This window comes from Laccaria bicolor, genomic scaffold, assembly GCF_000143565.1.
Source record: "Laccaria bicolor S238N-H82 LACBIscaffold_22 genomic scaffold, whole genome shotgun sequence".
Classification (NCBI taxonomy): Eukaryota; Fungi; Basidiomycota; class Agaricomycetes; order Agaricales; family Hydnangiaceae; genus Laccaria; species Laccaria bicolor.
In genome coordinates, this window is record NW_001889893.1 from 167,334 (window position 1) to 188,458 (window position 21,125).

Consider the following 21,125-nt stretch of genomic DNA (forward strand, 5'->3'; position numbering starts at 1 on the left):
AATTAGTCTATCTATGGTTTCCGACTCGCTAATGGTATAATGGCATCTGCCTGCAGTCGCCCTTCCGTCTTTTTCTGGTTGTTTTTCGCAACTGCATACACAATTCCTGCAAAGAATCCAACCCCAACAGCTGACACTGACCCAAACGTGACCGCATCCCCAAAAAATAACATCCCCGAAGCGGCGACAGGCAGTTTGTTCAAAGCACCTACCATGCTGTCACGCCACGTCAATCACTTCAATTACTCCGAGTTTAACCGTGACCTACCTGTACGTTGTACTGCTTGTCGTGCGAACACACCATGCGGTTGTATATGAAATGCCAACTGCCGCGGCTCCGGAAAATGCAATAGCCGTCAATAAAAAGCTACGCGTCTCTGCAGGGCTGTAGCGAGCTTCTGAGTATTAATCGCTCACTAATGAATGGACCGAAAACACGTACAAATTACGACCGAGATTCTCTAAACCCCAATCTTCAACCACGATGGAAAATATGGCAAGGACTGGGATACTGAGCAGATTGTTGTAAAACATTGAATCCCAGTCAGAGAACCCCGTAACCTTGATTCTTTTCCGCATGGCTAGAACCTGAGGTAAATGTCATTAAACAGATACAACTGGGTCCAAAAACACGTGGAAACTAACATATGCGGCGCTCGTCAAACAATTCACAAGCATCCAGAAATATCCAACGTTCAGCCCACGAACTGCACCTGCAATCGTCTGAAGAGCGTTCAAGCTGACCCCAGTGCTAACAGCAGGAACGGAGCCAGAAAGTCCGCTTGAAACATCCGACCATGCCGCAATCATTGATGATATCACCTATGTCCATCAGTCTCAATACGATACAAGGACTATTAGAGGGCGTACCATAAAGATGAAGGAAACAAAGGTCAAAGCCGTTACTCTACCACCGAACCAAATGACTTCCCCATAGGCCTAATGATAAGATATTGGTGACACGACAGTCGAGGATAAAAAAAATGAGGTACTCACGATAAGTATAATCGTGAGGTTCTTGAATATCGTATAGACGGGAATGCTGAGGAATTGCTGGAGGCATTTTTAGGTAACGCGACGCCACACCGTCAAACGAAGGAACCCACCAAACTTTTTGAACCTGTATAAATGACGGTCACAAGCAAGAAACTAATGGGAAACCAAGCTTTCGCGTCTTGCATATCGAAGGAACGAAAAGAGATAATGCCGAATTTCTTCACTGTTGCCACGCAAACGACGCATACGGTCGACTGTATGCATAATAGCAGAAAATTCATTGAAAAGTGCGCGCCTGACACAACGAACTGGCAGGTGCGTCAGAACACTAGACATTCTTCAACTAAAGGAGTACCTTGTTCACGACTGTCATGAGGATGGATGCACAACAGTAGCATAGTATTGGAGGCACTTTGCTCCAGATATCGTTATTATTCAACATTTCCAAAGTGAAATGGGACTCACGAGCCGAAAGGGAGGCCTCTTTCGTCGATGCGCCTGTAGCAATTGCCCTTTTCATCTCTGCAACGTCTTTCTCTTCTGTTGGGCCATTTCCATGTTGTGAAGCCATGACGGAGGGAGTCAACGACGGTAATTGATGGAGTGCACGCTGAATAAGGACCGTCTGGTTTTGAGCAGAGTACGCCAGTTGGAGACTCAACGAAGTTTGAGCTTGAGTTGAATGTGGCAGGCACCGTTGAATTCACTTCTGTGGTCACGTGTTGGCATCTAGAAAAAGGCCTTTTACAAACTAAACTCTGGAGATACTTCAATTTCTGAAATAATTCTATGCATATGATGGAATACATAGGCGATTTAACGGCGATTTTACGAGCGCAAGAGGGTACTGGACGTGCAACAGTATTTTGGTGCTGCGTTGCCGCAGGTATTAGGAATGCAACACGGCCAAACAACAATACTTGCCTTTGCCCTCCTTCAACCACGACGTCGCATCCTCTCATTTTCCCTTTCCATGGCCGCAGTGGACTCCTCCAAGCCCATCGCATTCTGCGAGCATCTTCAACTTTCAAGTTTGGGCGTTCAACCAGCCTCCATTTCATTCCAGGTTCGTTGACGCGACACACACAACTGCTGACGTGCATCCACTGACGTTCCACGCATGAACTTCCTTACCCTTGGCAGGTTGGTACCTTTTCTTCTCTCTCATCTTCGTGTTCTTATATATTCATTTATGAAAGACTTTGACACTCGAATCTGATCATTTCATTTGCGTACGAGAAAAAATCAATGAACAGAACCAAGTCGTCATCATCGACCTCGCCGATGCCAACAATGTCCTACGGCGGCCAATCTCCGCCGACTCTGCCATTATGCACCCCTCACAAAAGATTCTTGCTCTGAAAGGTATGTATACTCCCTCGGCGCCCCCCTTGTGCTTCTTTTGAACGTCCTCACTTCCAGCTGCTCGCACATTGCAAATATTTAACATTGAGACCAAGCAAAAGGTCAAATCTCATGTCAACAGCGAGGACATCGTGTTCTGGAAATGGGTCAATGAAACTACCATTGGCATGGTCACCGAATCATCCGTGTTCCACTGGACCATCTCCGACCCCACATCCCCTCCTCAGAAGATCTTTGACCGCCATCCTACTCTCGCTGGAGCCCAAATAATCAACTACCGCGTCACATCTGATGAGAAGTGGCTAGTCCTCATTGGTATCTCTGGGAACACAACAAACCCATCCGCATTCAAGGTCAAGGGCTCAATGCAACTTTACAGCCGGGAACGCGGTGTCAGTCAACCAATCGAGGGACACGCCGCTTCCTTCGCCGAGATAAAGCTAGACGGCCACCAAAATCCCACAAAGCTCTTTACATTCGCTGTTCGCACTGCTACAGGGGCAAAGGTAATGAATCTTTTTTCTCCTTTGCCTGGTGTTATATTCTGATATCATGCATTGTAGTTGCACGTTGTCGAGATTGATCATCAATCCCCCGATCCTCCGTTCACTAAGAAGAATGTCGATGTCTACTTCCCACCCGAGGCGACCAACGATTTCCCTGTGGCTATGCAGGTATCCAAGAAACACGGCATCATCTTTCTGGTCACGAAGTATGGATTCATCCACTTGTACGACCTCGAAACTGGTGCTTGCGTATACATGAACCGGATTTCTGGCGAGACGATATTTGTCACGGCAGAACATGAAGCTACGAACGGCATCATCGGTGTCAACAAGAAGGGTCAAGTGCTTAGCGTTAATGTTGACGAGCAAACGATCATTCCTTACATATTGACAACATTGAACAACACCGAACTAGCATTCAAGCTGGCCAGTCGTGCAAATCTTCCTGGTGCGGATGATTTGTACATTAAGCAATACCAGCAATTGTTCCAGAGTGGACAGTATGGCGAGGCCGCCAAGGTCGCCGCTAACTCACCCCGAGTATGTTCATACTCAATATAATGCTCGTTGACTGTCTCACGTTCCATATCAGGGAATCCTACGCACAGTCGCTGTCATTGAATCATTCAAGTCGGCACCTACGCCACCTGGTGGACTCTCCCCCATCCTGCAATACTTTGGTATCCTCCTCGAGAAGGGTGAACTAAATCATCTAGAGTCTATTGAACTTGCGCGACCCGTTCTCCAACAAGGAAGAAAGCAACTCTTGGAAAAGTGGTTGAAGGAGCACAAAGTGAGCGAGGTCGAACGCTACATTCTGAGACCGACATTGACAAATTTTCAGTTGACATGCAGCGAGGAACTTGGTGACATTGTACGGCTTCATGACATGAACGTTGCCCTCAGCGTTTACCTACGTGCCAACGTTCCAAACAAAGCCATAGCTTGCTTTACCGAAACCGGTCAGACTGACAAGATCGTGCGCTATGCAAAGACAGTGGGATATACACCCGATTATGTTGCCTTGCTTCAACACATCATGCGCACCAACCCTGACAAGGGTGCGGAGTTCGCTGCTCAGTTGGTGAATGACGATTCTGGTCCCCTGGTTGACGTCGAACGGGTAGGCGTTTTCATTAGCCGATTCTGACTATGTCCTAACTTATTTATCTCTTCAACAAGGTGGTCGATATCTTTATTTCTCAGAATATGATCCAACCTGCAACTTCATTCTTATTAGATGCACTCAAAGACAACAAGCCCGAGCAAGGTCACCTACAAACTCGTCTTTTGGAGATGAATCTTGTCCACGCGCCTCAAGTTGCTGACGCTATTCTCGGAAATGAGATGTTCACCTACTACGATAGGCCAAGGATTGCCAACCTTTGCGAGAAGGCTGGTTTGTTACAACGGGTATGTATTCCCCTATTCAATCACTATCCCCCGCACTTACAACGAGAATACAGGCGCTTGAACACTACGAGGATATCGCGGATATCAAGCGTGCCATCGTTCATACTACTGGTCTTCAACCTGACGTTCGTCTCTTCCTTTCATTTTATTACTTCTCCATACTGAGACTTTTCCTAGTGGCTTGTCAACTACTTCAGTCGCCTGACCACGGCGCAATCCATGGCCTGTTTACAAGAAATGCTTCGGGTCAACATCCGTCAAAACCTTCAAGTCGTTATCCAAATTGCCACGAAGTACTCTGACATTCTTGGACCAGTCAAACTTATCGAGATGTTCGAGAGCTTCAAGAGCTTCGAAGGCCTGTATTACTACCTTGGCTCTATAGTCAATCTGTCTGAAGATCCAGAGGTCCACTTCAAATACATCCAGGCTGCTACCCGTACTGGGCAGATCCGCGAGGTCGAACGCATTTGCAGAGAAAGCAACTTCTACAACCCGGAGAAGGTCAAGAACTTCCTCAAAGAGGCGAAGCTTACCGATCAACTCCCCCTTATCATTGTCTGCGACCGCTTCGACTTCGTTCACGACCTCGTTCTCTACTTGTATCAGAACGGCCTCACCAAGTTTATCGAGGTCTACGTGCAGCGCGTGAACTCGGTCAGAACTCCCCAGGTTGTTGGTGGTCTGTTGGACGTTGACTGCGATGAGATGACCATCAAGGGTCTCCTCGCCTCAGTCACTGGCAATTTCCCCATCGACGAGCTTGTCCATGAAGTTGAACAACGCAATAGGCTGAAGTTGATCCTTCCTTGGCTTGAAACTCGTGTTCAAGCTGGCAGCCAAGACCCAGCGGTGTTCAATGCCGTAGCGAAGATCTACATTGACAGCAACAACAACCCCGAACAATTCCTCAAAGAAAACAATGTACATTATATGCATCTTGTCCCTGGAAATATACTGACTTTTGTTCTAGCTTTATGAACCTTTGATTGTTGGAAAGTTCTGCGAAGCTCGGGATCCCTATTTGGCGTATATTGCCTACGCGAAAGGTTTCTGTGATGAAGAGTTGATTTCAATCACAAATGACAACTCCATGTTCAAGCAGCAAGCACGTTACTTGATCAAGCGTCGCCAGCCCGACCTTTGGGCACAGGTTCTCGTCGCGGATAACATGCATCGTCGGGCTCTTATTGATCAAGTTCATTTCTTCCGTACCATGTTTGGTTTTGCGTTCTCATTGTATTTATTGACAGATCGTGGCGACTGCCCTTCCAGAGTGCACAGATCCTGACGATGTTTCGATCACCGTTAAGGCCTTCTTGCAGGCGGATCTGCCGATCGAGCTCATTGAGTTGCTGGAGAAGATCATCATCGAACCGTCACCCTTCAGTGACAACAAGAATTTGCAGAACCTTCTTCTCCTCACTGCTATTCGCGCAGACAAGGGCAAGGTTGTTGGTTATATCAACAAGCTCCAGAACTACGACGCTGCCGAAATCGCTAAAATTGCGACGGAACACAGTCTCTACGAGGAGGCTTTGACAATTTATAAGAAGCATGAGCAGCATGCGATGGCGATCAACGTGCTGGTTGAGCATATTGTGTCGATTGATCGTGGGCTTGAGTATGCCAACAAGGTCAACCAAACAGAAGTCTGGAGCAGACTTGCCAAGGCGCAGCTTGATGGTCTGCGTATCAAAGACTCCGTTGGTTCGTCACAGATTTAATGTCTCTTCGAGTGCGCTTTCACTAATAACATTTGTAGATTCTTATATCAAAGCACAAGATCCCTCTAACTTCTCAGAAGTGATTGAGATCGCCAATCACGCTGGCAAGCACGACGACCTCGTTCGTTACCTTCAAATGGCACGCAAGTCTCTTCGCGAACCCAAGATTGACACAGAACTTGCCTACGCATACGCCAAAACCGACCGTCTGCATGATATGGAGGACTTCCTGGGCATGACCAATGTCGCAGACATTCTCGAAGTCGGAGAGAAGTGCTTCGAGGATGAGTTATACCAAGCCGCCAAGCTGTTGTTCACCAGCATCTCGAATTGGGCCCGTTTGGCAACGACTTTGATTTATCTCGGAGAGAACCAATCTGCTGTGGAGAGTGCCCGCAAGGCTGGGAACACACAGTGCGTATCTTCTGACACTGCTCTGAAACACATTTTACATGGGGTTTAGGGTTTGGAAACAAGTCCACGCTGCTTGCATTGAAAAATCCGAATTCCGATTGGTCAGTTCTTATGTATCTACAAACGAATATACTCTGACATCTCTCACAGGCTCAAATTTGTGGTCTACACATCATCGTTCATGCTGTAAGCATGGAAAGCCTTTGAGGTTTGTCTACTACTAACGTCTTTACAGGAGGAACTCAGTGCTCTCATTCAACTTTACGAACGTCGGGGTCACTTTGAGGAAATCATCAGCCTTCTGGAAGCCGGATTAAGCTTGGAACGCGCGCATATGGGTATCTTCACCGAGCTGTCGATCCTGCTCAGCAAGTACAAGCCAGCGAAACGTAAGGTAGTATCTCGCTTCTGGATATCTGCTCACTAGTCATATTCCAGTTATGGAACACTTGAAGCTGTTCGTTTCTCGCATCAATATTCCCAAGGTTATCAAGGCAACGGAAAAAGCGCACCTTTGGCCCGAACTCGTGTTCCTTTACATCAAATATGATGAGTTTGTGCGTACTTTCCTTTTGCGCATCATGGTGGCTTCGACCAATACAATTCAAGGATAATGCTGCTCTGGCCATGATTGAACGCTCTTCTGACGCTTGGGAACACAACCAATTCAAAGAAGTCATCGTTCGGGCAGCAAACGTGGAGATGTAAGTGATCTAATAAAAATGTGCGGCGTCTCGCTTGCTGACAAAAATATTAAAGATACTACAAGGCATTGTCGTTCTACCTCCAGGAGCAGCCAACGCTGTTGACAGATCTGCTTAGCGTTCTCATCCCGCGTATCGATCATAGTCGTGTCGTTCGTATGTTCCGCCCAATGGACCACATTCCCCTCCTTCGTTCGTATCTTATCGCCGTACAACATGTGGGTACTGCTCTTTCCTTGATCTGCAACTATCTAATTTATCTCTCAAAGCTCAACATTGAAGCTGTCAATGATGCATACAACGACCTCTTGATTGAGGAAGAAGATTACAACACACTCCGTGATTCTATCGACAGCTTCGACAACTTCAACAACATCAGCCTTGCTAAACGCTTGGAGAAACATGAGCTTCTTGAATTCCGCAGACTTGCTGCTCATTTGTACAAGGTTTGTAATCCATCCGCACCTTGCTTTCCTTTTGCTGACGACTAACCTCTAGAAAAACGCGCGATGGGAAGAGTCAATATCGCTCTCGAAACAAGACAAATTGTACAAGGATGCAATGGTCACCGCCGCTGTTTCGGCATCGACAGAGGTTGCCGAGGAGCTACTTTCATATTTCGTGGACATTGGAAACAAGGAGTGTTTTGCCGCTCTCCTATACGTCTGCTTCGATCTCCTCCGCTCCGACATTGTGGAGGAGCTCTCATGGCAACACGGCCTCACTGACTTCTATATGCCTTACAAAATTCAAGTGCAACGGTCGCTGGTGGAAAAATTGGCTCAGCTTGAGAAGGAAGTCAAGGAGCGGTCGAAGAAGGATGCACAAAAGGAGCAGACAGAGTCTGAGGCTCCCATCATCAACCCTGGTGGCTTTGGTAGTACATTGCTGTTGACGAACGGTTTCGTTGGTCAAGCTCCTCCGGTGAATGGCATTCCATATGTAAGTATTCTGTCTGTAGCTTCCGATCTCGATGATGGCTGACTCACCTCCTAGGCCATGACTGGGTTTGGTCATTGATTTCCCCCTCGTCATATGTGTATAGCTGGATGTATAATTTTGTTCCCTTCACTAATTGGATGCTTTCGTTTTCGACTCACTGATCCCGACAAGGTCGTCGCTGAAACTTGATGGTAATTTATTTACTACGAATGAATGTCCAAAGGCATGAATAGATGACTACATAACAAGACGTGTGGGCTTAGGTATCAATGCAAAGAGAAGTCGCTGTGTAGCAAGGTAGGTATAGTGGGATAGGGACGAAGGCCGGGCCTAGCTATATATGGGCGTTATAAGGACAGATTAGTCGAGGGTATACTAATACAACAAAGGTGAGAGGGAGAGAAAGGGAATCTAATGACAGTCGGCAGGAACCAATGACAAAAACAAAGACCATGGTACGCTGTCCATCTATCACATCACAATGCAACCCCCGTCCGAGCCTTTCGGCCGGGTGCTGAGTGATACACGTGCGGCTTCGTAAAAGACCTCCGCAACGCCACGATTGTGCTTCGAGCTACACTCTAAAAAGAGCATACGGGATGTAAGAGTGAGGTGGTTAGGATGGAAGCAGGCACACTAACCAAGATATCGAGATGCTCGTATTCGTCGAGCGACGGCAAGGCCTTCTTCGTATTGCACCGTATGCGTTCCATAACGCTGTAGCCGTTCTTTCACTGCCCGGTCGTCCCGTAGATCACATTTCAAAGCTAGAAGTTGGAATCAGTTGCGACAGATGGGACGCTTTGCTCCTGCGCACCGACGAGAACAAGCTAAGAAGGGGGGCCATGTCAGACAGGAATTGCCATAAAATCGAGATTGTGACATACTTTTACTCCAGGACAGTATTCTAATATCTCATCTAACCACTAACCAAAAGGATGAGCCTCCTGCGACTATAAGCTGAGCAGGTAAGCAGACCTTCGATTCGACATTCTCGAGCGACGTTGGATTGTCCACAGAGAAACAAATCATGATGACATGCGTTTCCGCGTACGACAACGATCGTAACCTATCAAACTCCTCTTGACCTAGGAAGAGTGTTGAACAAATTATCTTTCAAGCATCGCGCAAACAATGTGAAGACGTACCAGCCGTGTCCCACAAGCTTAGCTCCACTAGTTGTTCATCGACGTATAGATCATGCACGTAATTCTCGAAGACTGTTGGTTCGCTGATAGGAAGGGCAACATTGATGAGTGACATCACCCTGGCTTGAAATGGCTACCCACTATACTTGAGTAAAGAAACCACGCGTGAATACGTTTAGTAGTGACGTTTTTCCTTTAGACAGTATAGTGTAAGTAAGACTGCGGCACGGAGGAAAGGAACGAGAACTGACCGCATGCGCCGTCTCCACACACAACGACCTAAGTTGTTCGCTGAGATGCACTTTCCGCGTACGTGGGTTTGTAAAATTGATGCGCACCTTTCTCTGAATCTGAAAGTCCCATAAGGTGTGATAGAGGCAAATGTTGGAGTAGCTAGCACTCACGGGTCTCCCTCGGCCGAACGACGCCCCCTTCGTTGATGAGCCACACGGCGACATGGCCGACGTTGAGTGCACTTGATGATGAGCACAGGGTGGAGACTGTAGAGGAAAGAAGGAAAGTTAGTTCTGAAGTCTCTTGTCCAGAGCCTCAACTATTTGGTTCGTGACCGAATTATGAAGCTTACATAATTATTCTCAACTACATTACATGCCCAAAGTATTTACAAAGTCCTGCCAAGTCGTTTGCATCGTCGCCTCTGGTGTCCCAGAACCTCTCCTTTGCTGGCCTTGCTGTCCTGGAGCGGGATTCTTTTCTAACGTTGGCACATACCCACCAACACCATTTGTTTCGTTCCCCATCGTCGCATGACCATAGTCAAACACCGGAAAGTATTGAGGGAACGACTGCCCACTTTGTTGACGCTGCAGATCATTCGGCTGATATTGCTGCTGGTGCTGATGACCCAACATCTGCATTGAAGGTTGCTGCATGTATGACGCAGGTTCACTTTGGAAAGACGGCGACGTCGGTATCGCTGATACCCCGTACATCGACACCGGAGAAAGCTCCAAATCCGAATAGGGGCTTTGGTTCAGTGTCGATTGGGTGCGCTGCTCAGAGTACGATCCATTCTCCATCATCAATGACGCTTGGTGATTCTGGATGCCGTTGGGAGCTTGACCAAAAGAGTGTAGATACTCCACAACACTGGGATGCACTTGGTGCTGCGTTGTCGGAGACAATGGCAGAGGAACGATAGGGTTGTGAGATGTGGGCGAGCGCTCCAGGTGAGGCGACGAAGATTCCATCTTCACGAGCCTTGTTTTGCCCCCCAGAATGGAAAGCTCATCGTCGTCATCTGCAGGCGAACGCCCTGTGGGAGAGGATCCGTACCGTGCCGAGGGCACACCCAGACCCCGACGGAACTCTTCCAAACTTGTATGAGCTTTTTCTTGCAAGTGAAGCATAATATCCTATATTTTCAACGTAAGGAACGATCCTTATAAATATCAGACGCAGACCTCACCAGAACTCTTACAGCGCGGAATCCACGCGCCGCTTTTGAGAACAATTCACACGCTGAGTCAAGCTGCACCAGCGCCGATGGGGCTAAGCTCATCGAGGGACATCTGGTGACGATAGATCCAAGAACAATCTAGGCGCCCTAAGATGAGGATGTCACAAAAAGTAACATTTTAACACGCACAGCACACGAGAACATATGTGTCCACAAAAACCAGATTCGTTCACTGGGCTCTGGCAGCTGGGTGTGTAAATTCCTCATAAGCGCGACGAGGGAGCCAGCGCTACGATACGCTGCGATTACGGAAGTTCCGTAAGGACTACCTAGCGGATCTTTAGGATGATCGCTAATAGCCCTGGCGAAGAAACTTCGATGGAGATAGAGCAAATCTACAATTTCTATCAGCCTCTTCAAGTGTGAATGTCTGCCCATAGAGACATACTGGTTTCTCTAATGGCCAAGACGATGTGTCGCTGCAAGGTGAGCATGATAGTATCCGGATGTGCACTTTGACGCGGCTGAGAGCTCCCGAACCCAGCGATTTGTAGTATCGGTGGGACAGGGAAGGCTCTCAGCTTGCGATCCAACTGGAGCACAGTGGCGTATGTTGGCATCTTGGCAACAAATGCTTGATCGTGTAAAGAATTCATACATTCCGACGTAAATCGATGTTTCCAAGCATGGACTGACGCCTTTGTTTCAGATCTTGGTCGACGCAATATCATGCGATTGACACTCACAACTATTCTCTTCCGAGGTATCATTCAGGAACGGCATCTTGCAATCGATGTGTGGCAGAGCAAACGACGGCGGACGCCCAAACGTCAAACACTGCCAAGAATCATAGGTGAACAGTTCCCAAAACAGTTCGCGGCGCTGCTGAGTTTCCTGAGGGTCAACTTTCCAGCGGCCGCTGTCCCGATCTTGTCGGTAACAGGTGGTCAATATGCCAGTCGCACAATTCAGCTACCTTCACTCACGAAGACCAATCTACAATAAGGATCGACATTAATGAAAACGCCACGGACTTGAAGATAACATAGCTTACGCTCTGTCCGACCTTTACGGCGATACCCATGATAGCCCAGCGAGCTCCTGAGCTCGTCCCATGTCGATCGGCCAAGAAGAGATAAAACACCATCAAGTACTATGCGCGTATAAGCTCGGGTCAATAAATGAAGAAAAAGAAGAGAAAAAAATCCCTTACCAACGCTTGAACGGCATTGATCGTAGGTTCATCAAATATAGTTGTGTTGAATAAAGCGGCTCGTGCGAGCTGGTGGTACTTTTCAGCATCCCGATTATACGCAGGTATAGAGGTGTTCATGAGCGACCCAATCGCAAGAACCATGAACATTAGCGAGAGGCGATGGGAGTGAATAGGCTCGTCGGTTATCGTTGTGGGTCCTTGTGCGTACAACGGCGTGAAGACTTGGGTATCAAACGCATCGACGCTAATTGGATTGTACCTGATAAACAGTCAGAGAAACGCGATGCTCAGCACGAATCGAACTCACATCCACGCTGCGTGCGAGAAGTAAGTCGAACGCAATGCAGTAGCAATATCAGAAGGGGGGAGATACCAATACAGCGACTGTGCGTTAACGTCGTCGTTGTGAGACGTTGAAGAAATTGGAAATGCAGATGCTCGAGTAAGAATTTCGGGAGAAAGGACGTTGGATAGATCTATGAGAGCATCGTCTGGTTCCCCATCTTCTCCGGGCCGTAACTCGTTCTACAACAGATATAATTAGATCGTACAATAACACGCCCGGATGAAAACTAACTTGAAGGAAATACTGTGAATCGAGTCATAAGCGATCTACATATGTTCGGATCAGATATAAAAATACCCAAGAGTTGGCAATTTGCCCAAAATATTTCGATTTTCCAGAAACGCTAATTTGCAAAGAACCAAACGCGTCGACGACCTCAGGATCGACCTCTTCCGTTTTCACTGTTACGGCGTTTGGGTCTCGATTTGAAGGTAATTCACGTTGCAAGGGTGCTTTGATTTTTAATAGTTCTTCGGTCAACAATGCATGTTGCTCCACTGACAGACGCGAATGAGAGGAGCGAAGCGCATCCTCCAACTCCCGGACGCGAACCGCCAGTTCTGCGATCTTCTCGTGCAGCTCTTGCGTAGAAGCTAGGACGAAACTGGGGGAAAAAATCGTCTCAATTAAAGAAACCTCTTCATTTAATAGCCAGAATCCGCACCGATTTCCCTGGCCAGTTGTCAGCGACCCCTACAAGCAATAATGAGAAATGTTCTCAATTTTCAAATGCACGCTTAGAATCATACATCGGGGCAGATTGCTCCGCATCCACGTTTTACACATGAGCTGCATGGAACCGCTCGATCGCATCTCAACTTGAGCCTGCGACGAGTGAAATTGAAATGAGGGATGCGTAAGCGATTATAACTGTGTGGCGCATATACCTTCGACACTCAGCGCAACTGAGGCGTGCTGCACCTTTTCTACGTTTCTTCGCTGGGCTGTCTTGACCTCCTGAGTCGTCTCCAGGCCTATCGTACGGTGTGGAGCAAGACATGATGGGAGTAGAAGATGAAGGGGTATCGTGCCCAAGCTATCAACGTCTCCATCTTGTCAATGTCCAAAGATAGCCGCAGTGTGACCATGCGAAGATATCCGCTTCGGCTAATTTGCTTCCGTCACATAACGTGGCAGTGCAGTGTACACTCTCAAAATAGAATTTCGCCCTCAAAATCCTGCAACAATGTCCAGAAAGCTCAACTCCGCAGTGGAGCACAGCGTTTGCAGTGAACTTTTGGTGCTCATCACACGGTTGTTTAGGCAAGATTTCAGGTCAACGATTCGCTGCCTGTGAAGCTTCCCTGGCCTCAATTACCGTCCAAACGCCTCCAGGTGGATAAATATGGTCGTCACGAGGTGTTATCCTCCCTCGGAGATTATCACCTCCCGAAGGGGGCTTGATATCTTGTTTGGCTACGTGATGAGGTCACCGTCTGTCCTATACCATCTCTTGATCAACGATGGAACGCATCAACGTTGATTCAATCAAGCTGTAAAAGATAGCCAGAGTATACCTAGTATCGAGTAAACTCCTCAGTGGGCTTGTAACAGTGGTGTTGGGCCACACCACACCGTGTGGCTTGGCGTTTCCCATGCCGTCAAGACTCGTCTCGTCCAAAAGTTATGGTTGATGAGCCTCGAGGACTCTTGTCTATTTCCTACCAGACTTGGACCCCAAGGCAATAAATAGGGCTTCCGAATTTTGGTGACGTCATTTTCGCCTTTTCTTACAAATACTCCTGTGGGACCTAACAAAAGGTTATTGGGACATAAGTAGAACTCTTCTCCCTATGTTTCTAGTCGTGCTATGTAATTTCTTTCGACAAATGCCAACCGCTCATCCGTCCAGAGGATCAGGGACTCTTGGGATGCATACTCAATCTCCCGTTCTCCTCGCTCGATCCTTAATCGGTGTCATCGTAATCGGAAGATCTATTACCCTCGACATCTATGGATACTCACTCGAAATTCCTCAACGTCAGAGCTCTATTCGAGTGTAAAGCACGGTAGGAGCGGAAGAGGGCGTTCGTCCTGGTTCCTCTCTTCAAGTTCTCCTTCCCTCTCAAAAATATGCAACATACTATCTTGAAAGCGTTCACAAGGAGGCATCTTCTATATTGTACCACAGCTTTCCCCAACCAAATATTACGGTTATCCCTCTTACACAGCTGACGTCGCATTTCGTACCGTAGTCGTCCTGGTTCGGAAGGGTTCGGACCGTCTGGCTTCTCATCCACTTGAGATTAGTTTGTTCACGCGATGCCATAACTTCATATTACTTAGACGCCCAATGGAACCTCCTTGTCCTCCGTGATGAGATCCTTACGCAAAACCCCAATCAATGATTTCTGTTTGAGGAACATTCCTTCCCAATTTCGGTCACCATATCAGGGTCAATGTCAAAACTGCATAGTGCGCGTGGTGGTGGTGGAGGTGAACATAGATACAAGGTATCACAAACCGAGGATAGATACAGGGAGATAGAGATATGAGGGAAACATGTAATAAGGCCTGAAGCCAAGATAAGTTAATGAAAGGCTGAACCGATATGGGCTTCTTATTTAGTTTGCGTTAAAGTCGTAACCGTTCCGTAAAAAAAGGAATAAAAGGAATAAAAGTCTATTGAAGTCACCTCAGCTCAATTTTCAGGCTTCTCGTCTCCGAGCCAGCATCTGATAAATTGGTGACGTCCCTTACGACGATATGGGTGCCCAGACCATGAATATCGCTTCCAGGACTGACAGGTTCAGTGACCGACGAAGTGTCCGAAAAGCTGTAAGTGGAATCCCGAACTGTATTTGGCTGCAATGCTGGCAATGACGGCGACATTGAGTGTGTCGAAGAGACACTTCCACGAGACCCAAAGAAGCCCCCTAATTTACGCGACAGTGGGGCTGTAGCTGGAAGGGTTGGCGTTGAGGTGGTGCAGGGAGACGCGACAGAAGCCGGATTAATCGGCGTCGCTGTGCTAGATTTAAGCGGTGAATCTACCCCGCCTCCCCAAAGTTTGAATCCCCATCCCACCGCGCTGGCTTTACCTGTCCCTACCTCGTCACCGTTTGCCGTGGGAGGTGGGAGAGGAAGTTTGACTGATGCCCCAATATTATTCTCTGCAATAAATTCGCGCAGTGCCTTGACGCATGTATCTGAAGCCTCCTTGGCTTCGTTCGCCTCTGTAAGTTCAACCTGGGAGGCGTCAAGCTCGTCTTTCACCGCTTTCAATTCCTTGCGAAGCGTTTCAAGTTCCGCAGTGGTAGGGTCTGGCATGTCGACCTGAGGCGGTGACTGCCTTCCAAAAAGTCCGGAATAACGGCGTGAGTTGGGTGGCAGTGCGGTGTCTGGTGGAAAGGCGGGTGTCTGCGGATTCGGGCTAGGTGGTTGGTCCAGATTTGGCGAAAGGAAGCCACCTTGCGTAGTATCAGAAATGGATGAAATTCGCCTGTGTCCCGGTCGACCAGCAGATGTTCCGGTCAAGGGCGTAAAGGAAGCGCGTTTCGAAGAGGGCGGGCCAGCAAACGCCGACAGTGAAACAGTACGCGAAAGATCAAGCGGCGCCATACTCTGGCGACGGTTTTCTGTCTGCAATCTCATGACCCCGCGCCTAAAATCAAGCAGAACGGAACTAATCAGGACAAAACCGCAGACAAAGAAACGACTTCTACTGACCTGCTCTCCTCTACTTTAGCACGCAGACATACAATCGCCTCCTCATGTTCCTTCACTTGCTTTCTCGTCTCCTTTAGCTCTTCATCCATCTGTGTGGCCTTATCCGTCATGAGCTGCAATGCATCCTTCGCCGATGCCTCTTCCGCATTCGCCGTTGCAAGCATCTTGACCAGCTCGTCCCTCTCCTTCGTCACCTCCAAAAGCGAATGTCGGAGCTGCATAACGATATGGGCGAGTATCTCTGGGTCAAGTGCTTCATGTTTCTGTCGTGTCTCGCTAGCGGTGACATCGTGAGCTGGGGTGATTGGCGGGGATTCCATGTGTTCTAGCTGTCGCTCCAATTCGAGACTTAGGTCGATAGAAAAGTGTTTTTTCTCCGTGATGCCTCCGGGGGCGACTTCCGCAGACAGAGGGGCGTCGAATTCGATTTGGTGTGTGTTCTGGTCGTAGTCGTTAAAAGTAGTCATGATGGTCGTGAACGAAGAGAGTTGCTAGAGATACAGGGGTTGATAGATAGGTCAGGCCGGGGCCACTTCGGTCTTGTACTTCCGTGAATTTGAGCGTGTAGTAACGCGATGAGAATTGAAATCATGAATGTTGCCGTAACATCATCACGTGAACGCTCATATCTCTTTGCAGTCTTTCGCTGACATCGAGTACATTCTACATTCTTTTCGCAGATACACTTCGTTGTCTATGTCTACATCCAAAACTCAGTACGTCCTTGAGAACATGCTCCAACAGGGACCTCTAAGCAATAAACATTACCACGGTGATCATGCCTGTCACAATTCTCATTCCATCCTTTCGGAAAGTCCCACTGAGTCTGGGGCTCGTAGTCGCCTTGCGGAACGACGAGGAGGTAGCACACTCGCACATGTGGCGTTGAGCTAGCCTGTCCAGCAGCCACCTTCGTGGTCTTCTTTGGCGGCGGGTCCCCCCTAAGTTGACTCTTCAAGTTCGCAATAATGCTGCGGATCTTCAGATAGCCTCTCGCCGAGCCTGCATGCAATCGTGACGTGGTGATCTGTAAGACCCACAAGACGGCTGACTTCGTTGAATGATTGATGTCGACGGTGAAAGAATCAAACAACGGGAAGTTTGTGTCTGCGGGTATATAGTATATGTTGTTCTCCATGGAGAGGCCAGCAACGGAATGGAATTTGACAATCTCGCGCTTGATTTTGGGAAACTGTACACCACTAGAAACGGAATCTCGGAGCATGGTGAAAAGAGGTGGATCAGCGTTGTTAGAGGCCATGTTAATAAGAGGCCAGAAGCTGCCCGTAGAGTTTGCTATAGAATCATGAACGAAAGGCTCGAGGAACTGTCCCGTCAATGACACTGCTTTGGGATTCCGTTGAAGGATGCGAATTTGATGGCGAAGTGCGTCGTCTTCAACTGCACTCATTTGCTGAATCACATTCTTGCCAACCCATTTCGACTTGAATTTAACTTCCCAACGGATTCTCACAAAAGGGGCTGAATCAACTGGCCAGAGAGCAAGGATCCAATGGGAAATATTGTGATCGGCATTTTGATTATTTGGGAGGGCAGATGCAGCAGCTTCAAAATCTGTGTATGTGATCCTGAAAGCTTCCTGGTGGCACTGGGTGGACGAGTTGTAGTCGAAGACGGCACTGAATACATCATGAGCAGAGTATCCAAAACGGTCAATCGCTGCTTCCAGAAGGTAGTGGAGGGCATCCTCGGGTGACAATAGAACACTGTCTTCTGAGAGAACAGCATCTTCTTCACATTCCTTAAGGACTGCACGAGCACCAGGGAAGACATCTAGTGGATCCCTCTCTTTCTGAGCTGGGCTTGCATAACCCTCACGAAGTGCATCCAACAGGGATTGGTAGTTTTCCTGATATGGAAACCTGGGAAGTGTGTGCTCAGCTGTGGGCAGAAACATAAGATTGGCAAGGCGTACCCTTGCATGAGCTCATCATGGGTCCATAATGGCAAGCCAGTGAGCAGAGGAGTCCGTTCCTTTTCCCAGGTCCTGTATTGGGATGGACCCAGTGAAGCTGTCTGCACTGGCATACATGGTCGCTTGACCAGGAATGTCTCTGGCTCGTTCCTGCCTTCAATTTCAAATAACGACCATAGAAAGACCTCAGAAGATAACAACTTGGGTACAGGCAATTGTTCTGCTGGTTGTACGCCAACAAGTGACGCTGTGGTGGTCATATAAACCCCATCATGGTAGAAGAGCCATAAATGCTCGCCATCCATTGTAAAAAGCACAATTTGTTTGTGCTGCAGAAGCCGAACAAGAATATAATATTGGAACATAGTTTTGCCTTCAAACACAGTTTACCTTTCATGATAGTGAAGTCACAAAGTAAGTACGCACCAATGCCAGGCTGACCAGTTATGATAGTCCCTACCTCACCCTCCGAAGACATTGCTTGTGCCCAGACATGGTCAAACGTAGTCAGATAAGACTTTCGCACGAGAATTGATGGTGGAGCACCATCGAACCGGGTCAGAGGATCAAGAGACAGAGGTGTAGACTTGGGATCGACCAGTGAGGCACACTGGGAAGTTCCGTACCACTTGGTTTTGAAGCCTTGCCAATTCTTTGTGGCCAATTTCCATACAGATCTATCATTCCACTCCCAATTAGCTGGATCTAGTCATCAAAGATGGCATGAAGGTTATCAACAATGATCACATGTGGTGATTGGGCTCACTCACCAGCATTTTGAGCTGCCAGTTTGACCATTCCGGCATACTGTTCTATCACATTCCAAGAGGGCAAGGATGTGGAAGTCTGCATATTGAAAGGAAGTGGGTCTCAAGCCAAGTGTTGTGATTTCGGAGTTCGAATCACACCCAGATCACGACTTTTTGCAGCACGTCCCACGCCAAATCACACTTTTTTCCAGGACAAGTCACAAAACGGACCCGCCAAATCACAGTTTGGATCACACTTTTTGGCGGGTGGGAGACTCGACTTGTCCTGGAATCACACCTCCCACCCAACACTTGTCCTGGACCCTGAGGGTTTTCTCTCGTGCTCATACCCTTTCCGTTGCGGCCGCTCATACTTAGCTCTCCTCTCCCTTACCTTGTAAAATAGATTACCAGGTAGAAGCCTCGTTATTTAAATAAATGAACTTCAGTTCCACTCAGCTCACAAGTTATTTCCAGCATCAAGGTTTGGTAAGCCCACCTCCCGGAAGACCTACAAAATTTACTCTGTGAGTTCTGGCTCAAATTTTATGATCTTGGGCTTTACTTGATGCTGACTACTACAGGGAGCGCCTCCCGAGTTTACGAAATGGAACGCCCATCCGTTCAATTTTGGCATTCGGTTTTGTGGTGAAACCATGCCCATAAGCAGAAATTGAGATAGCAAAGTAAGTTCTTGATCAATTTTTACGTTCTTAGGCTCTACTTGACCTGAATTGCTCCAGGAACCACCTCCCGAGTTTTCGAAACATAGCGCCTAGCCGTTCAAAGTCGGCGTTCGGTTTTGCGGAGAAATAAGGTCTATTACCAGAAATTGAGACTTACAGGTAAGTTCTCGCTCGATTTTTACGTTCTTGGGCTCTACTTGACCTAAATTGCATCAGGAACAACCTCCCGAGTTTTCGAAACATAGCGCCTAGCCGTTCAAAGTCGGCGTTCGGTTTTGCAAAGCAATGAGGTCTATTACCAGAAATTGAGACTTACAGGTAAGTTCTTTCTCGATTTTTACGTCCTTGGGCTCTACTTGACCGGAATTGCTTCAGGAACAACCTCCCGAGTTTTCGAAACATAGCGCCTAGCCGTTCAAAATCGGCGTTCGGTTCTGCAAAGCAATGAGGTCTATTACCAGAAATTGAGGCTTACAGGTAAGTTCTTTCTCGATTTTTACGTTCTTGGGCTCTACTTGACCGGAATTGCTTCAGGAACAACCTCCCGAGTTTTCGAAACATAGCGCCTAGCCGTTCAAAATCGGCGTTCGGTTCTGCAAAGCAATGACGTCTATTACCAGAAATTGAGGCTTACAGGTAAGTTCTTTCTCGATTTTTACGTTCTTGGGCTCTACTTGACCGGAATTGCTTCAGGAACAACCTCCCGAGTTTTCGAAACGTATCGCCTAGCCATTCAAAGTCGATGTTCGGTTCTGCAAAGCAATGAGGTCTATTACCAGAAATTGAGGCTTACAGGTAAGTTCTTTCTCGATTTTTACGTTCTTGGGCTCTACTTGACCGGAATTGCTTCAGGAACAACCTCCCGAGTTTGCGAAACGTATCGCCTCACCATTCAAAGTCGATGTTCGGTTCTGCAGAGCAATGACGTCTCTTATCCTAAATTGAGGCTTACAGGTAAGTTCTTGCTCGATTTTTACGTTGTTGGGCTCTACTTGACCGAAATTGCTACAGGAACAACCTCCCGAGTTTGTGAAATATGGCGCCCAACCGTTCAAGTTCAGTGTTTGGTTCTGCAGTGGGGAAATAAGGTCTCTTGCTGGAAATTGCGGCTCACACGGAAGTTCTTACTCGTATTCTATGTTTTTGGGCTCAATTTAACAGGAATTGCTTCAGGAGTGATCTGCCAAATTAATGAAATTTGGCACACCCTTGTTCAACTTTAGCATTCGGTTTTGTAGAGAAGTATGGTACATATTACTAATGTGGCTGAGTACAGTATGTGTGTATGACCAAGTAACTGGGAACGATTATAAGACAACGCAATAGAGATTATTCTTGAAGATATTTGTATGCTACAGTGGATGAGAGGCTCGACAAAAAAAATGAAGAAGTAAAAAGAAAAGACAAAGAAAAAAAGTTAATGATACAACGAAAGCATGATTAATTTTTAAGTGGCCATGATGACATCCCCAGAGGAGGGAGCACTAGACTCAGGGCAAGGGCCACCTACCTTGCCCTTCTTCTGCCGCTTTGTTTGGAGTTTGCGATGAAGCTGCGGCATTGAGAACGTAAGACGTGTATCTTCAAGAACTTGGACAGCTTGCGAGGCCGTAAGCCCAGTGCTAATGGAGGTCTCTATTCGACTGATGAAAAACTGAAATTGAGACCATTTTTGACGGGCCTGAAGAGGCAGATTAATGTTGTGTTGAGAGGTGAACAATGTGAAAAAATGTTGGAATTCCGGGAGCTGTGCGAGCATGTGCAATGCGCCCGATACCCGGATTAAGGTACATTTATTGTTTTTCCGGGCATTTCATCTGTATCCCCATTTATTTCATACTCTACAGTATATATAGGAGAGCTTGTATCGTAGTTACTCATCTGTTTG

General features: G+C 47.5%; 7 protein-coding genes across 7 annotated transcripts; 2 read left to right on the forward strand and 5 right to left on the reverse strand.

The window, feature by feature from the left end:
- Positions 1–11: 11 nt before the first annotated feature.
- Positions 12–1,438, reverse strand: LACBIDRAFT_251779 (uncharacterized protein; the record flags this gene model as incomplete). The annotated part of the gene is made up of 9 exons (XM_001883704.1): positions 12–216; positions 269–385; positions 443–588; positions 646–723; positions 757–822; positions 871–939; positions 997–1,053; positions 1,107–1,304; positions 1,352–1,438. 9 exons carry the CDS (start codon positions 1,436–1,438, stop codon positions 12–14), a joined length of 1,023 nt encoding a protein of 340 aa, XP_001883739.1.
- Positions 1,439–1,969: 531 nt separating this feature from the next.
- Positions 1,970–8,218, forward strand: LACBIDRAFT_185417 (uncharacterized protein; the record flags this gene model as incomplete). Its single annotated transcript, XM_001883601.1, has 21 exons — positions 1,970–2,062; positions 2,196–2,361; positions 2,419–2,867; positions 2,925–3,407; positions 3,460–3,660; positions 3,712–3,990; positions 4,050–4,280; positions 4,334–4,405; positions 4,458–5,204; positions 5,254–5,478; positions 5,534–5,990; positions 6,046–6,421; positions 6,471–6,522; positions 6,572–6,607; positions 6,657–6,810; positions 6,860–6,978; positions 7,031–7,125; positions 7,181–7,343; positions 7,395–7,571; positions 7,624–8,067; positions 8,122–8,218. The coding sequence occupies 21 exons, from the start codon at positions 1,970–1,972 to the stop codon at positions 8,143–8,145; spliced, it is 5,043 nt and encodes a 1,680-aa protein (XP_001883636.1). The 3' UTR covers positions 8,146–8,218.
- A 320-nt stretch (positions 8,219–8,538) lies between these two features.
- On the reverse strand, positions 8,539–9,673 carry LACBIDRAFT_302760 (uncharacterized protein; the record flags this gene model as incomplete). The annotated part of the gene is made up of 10 exons (XM_001883705.1): positions 8,539–8,648; positions 8,709–8,834; positions 8,885–8,897; positions 8,955–8,993; positions 9,046–9,155; positions 9,216–9,298; positions 9,357–9,408; positions 9,467–9,494; positions 9,554–9,565; positions 9,620–9,673. 10 exons carry the CDS (start codon positions 9,671–9,673, stop codon positions 8,539–8,541), a joined length of 627 nt encoding a protein of 208 aa, XP_001883740.1.
- A 147-nt stretch (positions 9,674–9,820) lies between these two features.
- LACBIDRAFT_302761 (uncharacterized protein) lies at positions 9,821–13,197 on the reverse strand (the record flags this gene model as incomplete). The annotated part of the gene is made up of 13 exons (XM_001883706.1): positions 9,821–10,591; positions 10,645–10,773; positions 10,825–11,030; positions 11,084–11,326; positions 11,382–11,564; positions 11,622–11,631; positions 11,690–11,788; positions 11,849–12,110; positions 12,159–12,376; positions 12,429–12,440; positions 12,495–12,890; positions 12,947–13,022; positions 13,085–13,197. 13 exons carry the CDS (start codon positions 13,195–13,197, stop codon positions 9,821–9,823), a joined length of 2,718 nt encoding a protein of 905 aa, XP_001883741.1.
- A 1,631-nt stretch (positions 13,198–14,828) lies between these two features.
- On the reverse strand, positions 14,829–16,333 carry LACBIDRAFT_302762 (uncharacterized protein; the record flags this gene model as incomplete). The annotated part of the gene is made up of 2 exons (XM_001883707.1): positions 14,829–15,801; positions 15,867–16,333. 2 exons carry the CDS (start codon positions 16,331–16,333, stop codon positions 14,829–14,831), a joined length of 1,440 nt encoding a protein of 479 aa, XP_001883742.1.
- Positions 16,334–16,566: 233 nt separating this feature from the next.
- LACBIDRAFT_302763 (uncharacterized protein) lies at positions 16,567–18,654 on the reverse strand (the record flags this gene model as incomplete). The annotated part of the gene is made up of 4 exons (XM_001883708.1): positions 16,567–17,749; positions 17,803–18,175; positions 18,229–18,507; positions 18,573–18,654. The coding sequence occupies 4 exons, from the start codon at positions 18,652–18,654 to the stop codon at positions 16,567–16,569; spliced, it is 1,917 nt and encodes a 638-aa protein (XP_001883743.1).
- A 335-nt stretch (positions 18,655–18,989) lies between these two features.
- Positions 18,990–19,217, forward strand: LACBIDRAFT_302764 (uncharacterized protein; the record flags this gene model as incomplete). Its single annotated transcript, XM_001883602.1, has 2 exons — positions 18,990–19,078; positions 19,136–19,217. 2 exons carry the CDS (start codon positions 18,990–18,992, stop codon positions 19,215–19,217), a joined length of 171 nt encoding a protein of 56 aa, XP_001883637.1.
- Between the last annotated feature and the right edge of the window lie 1,908 nt (positions 19,218–21,125).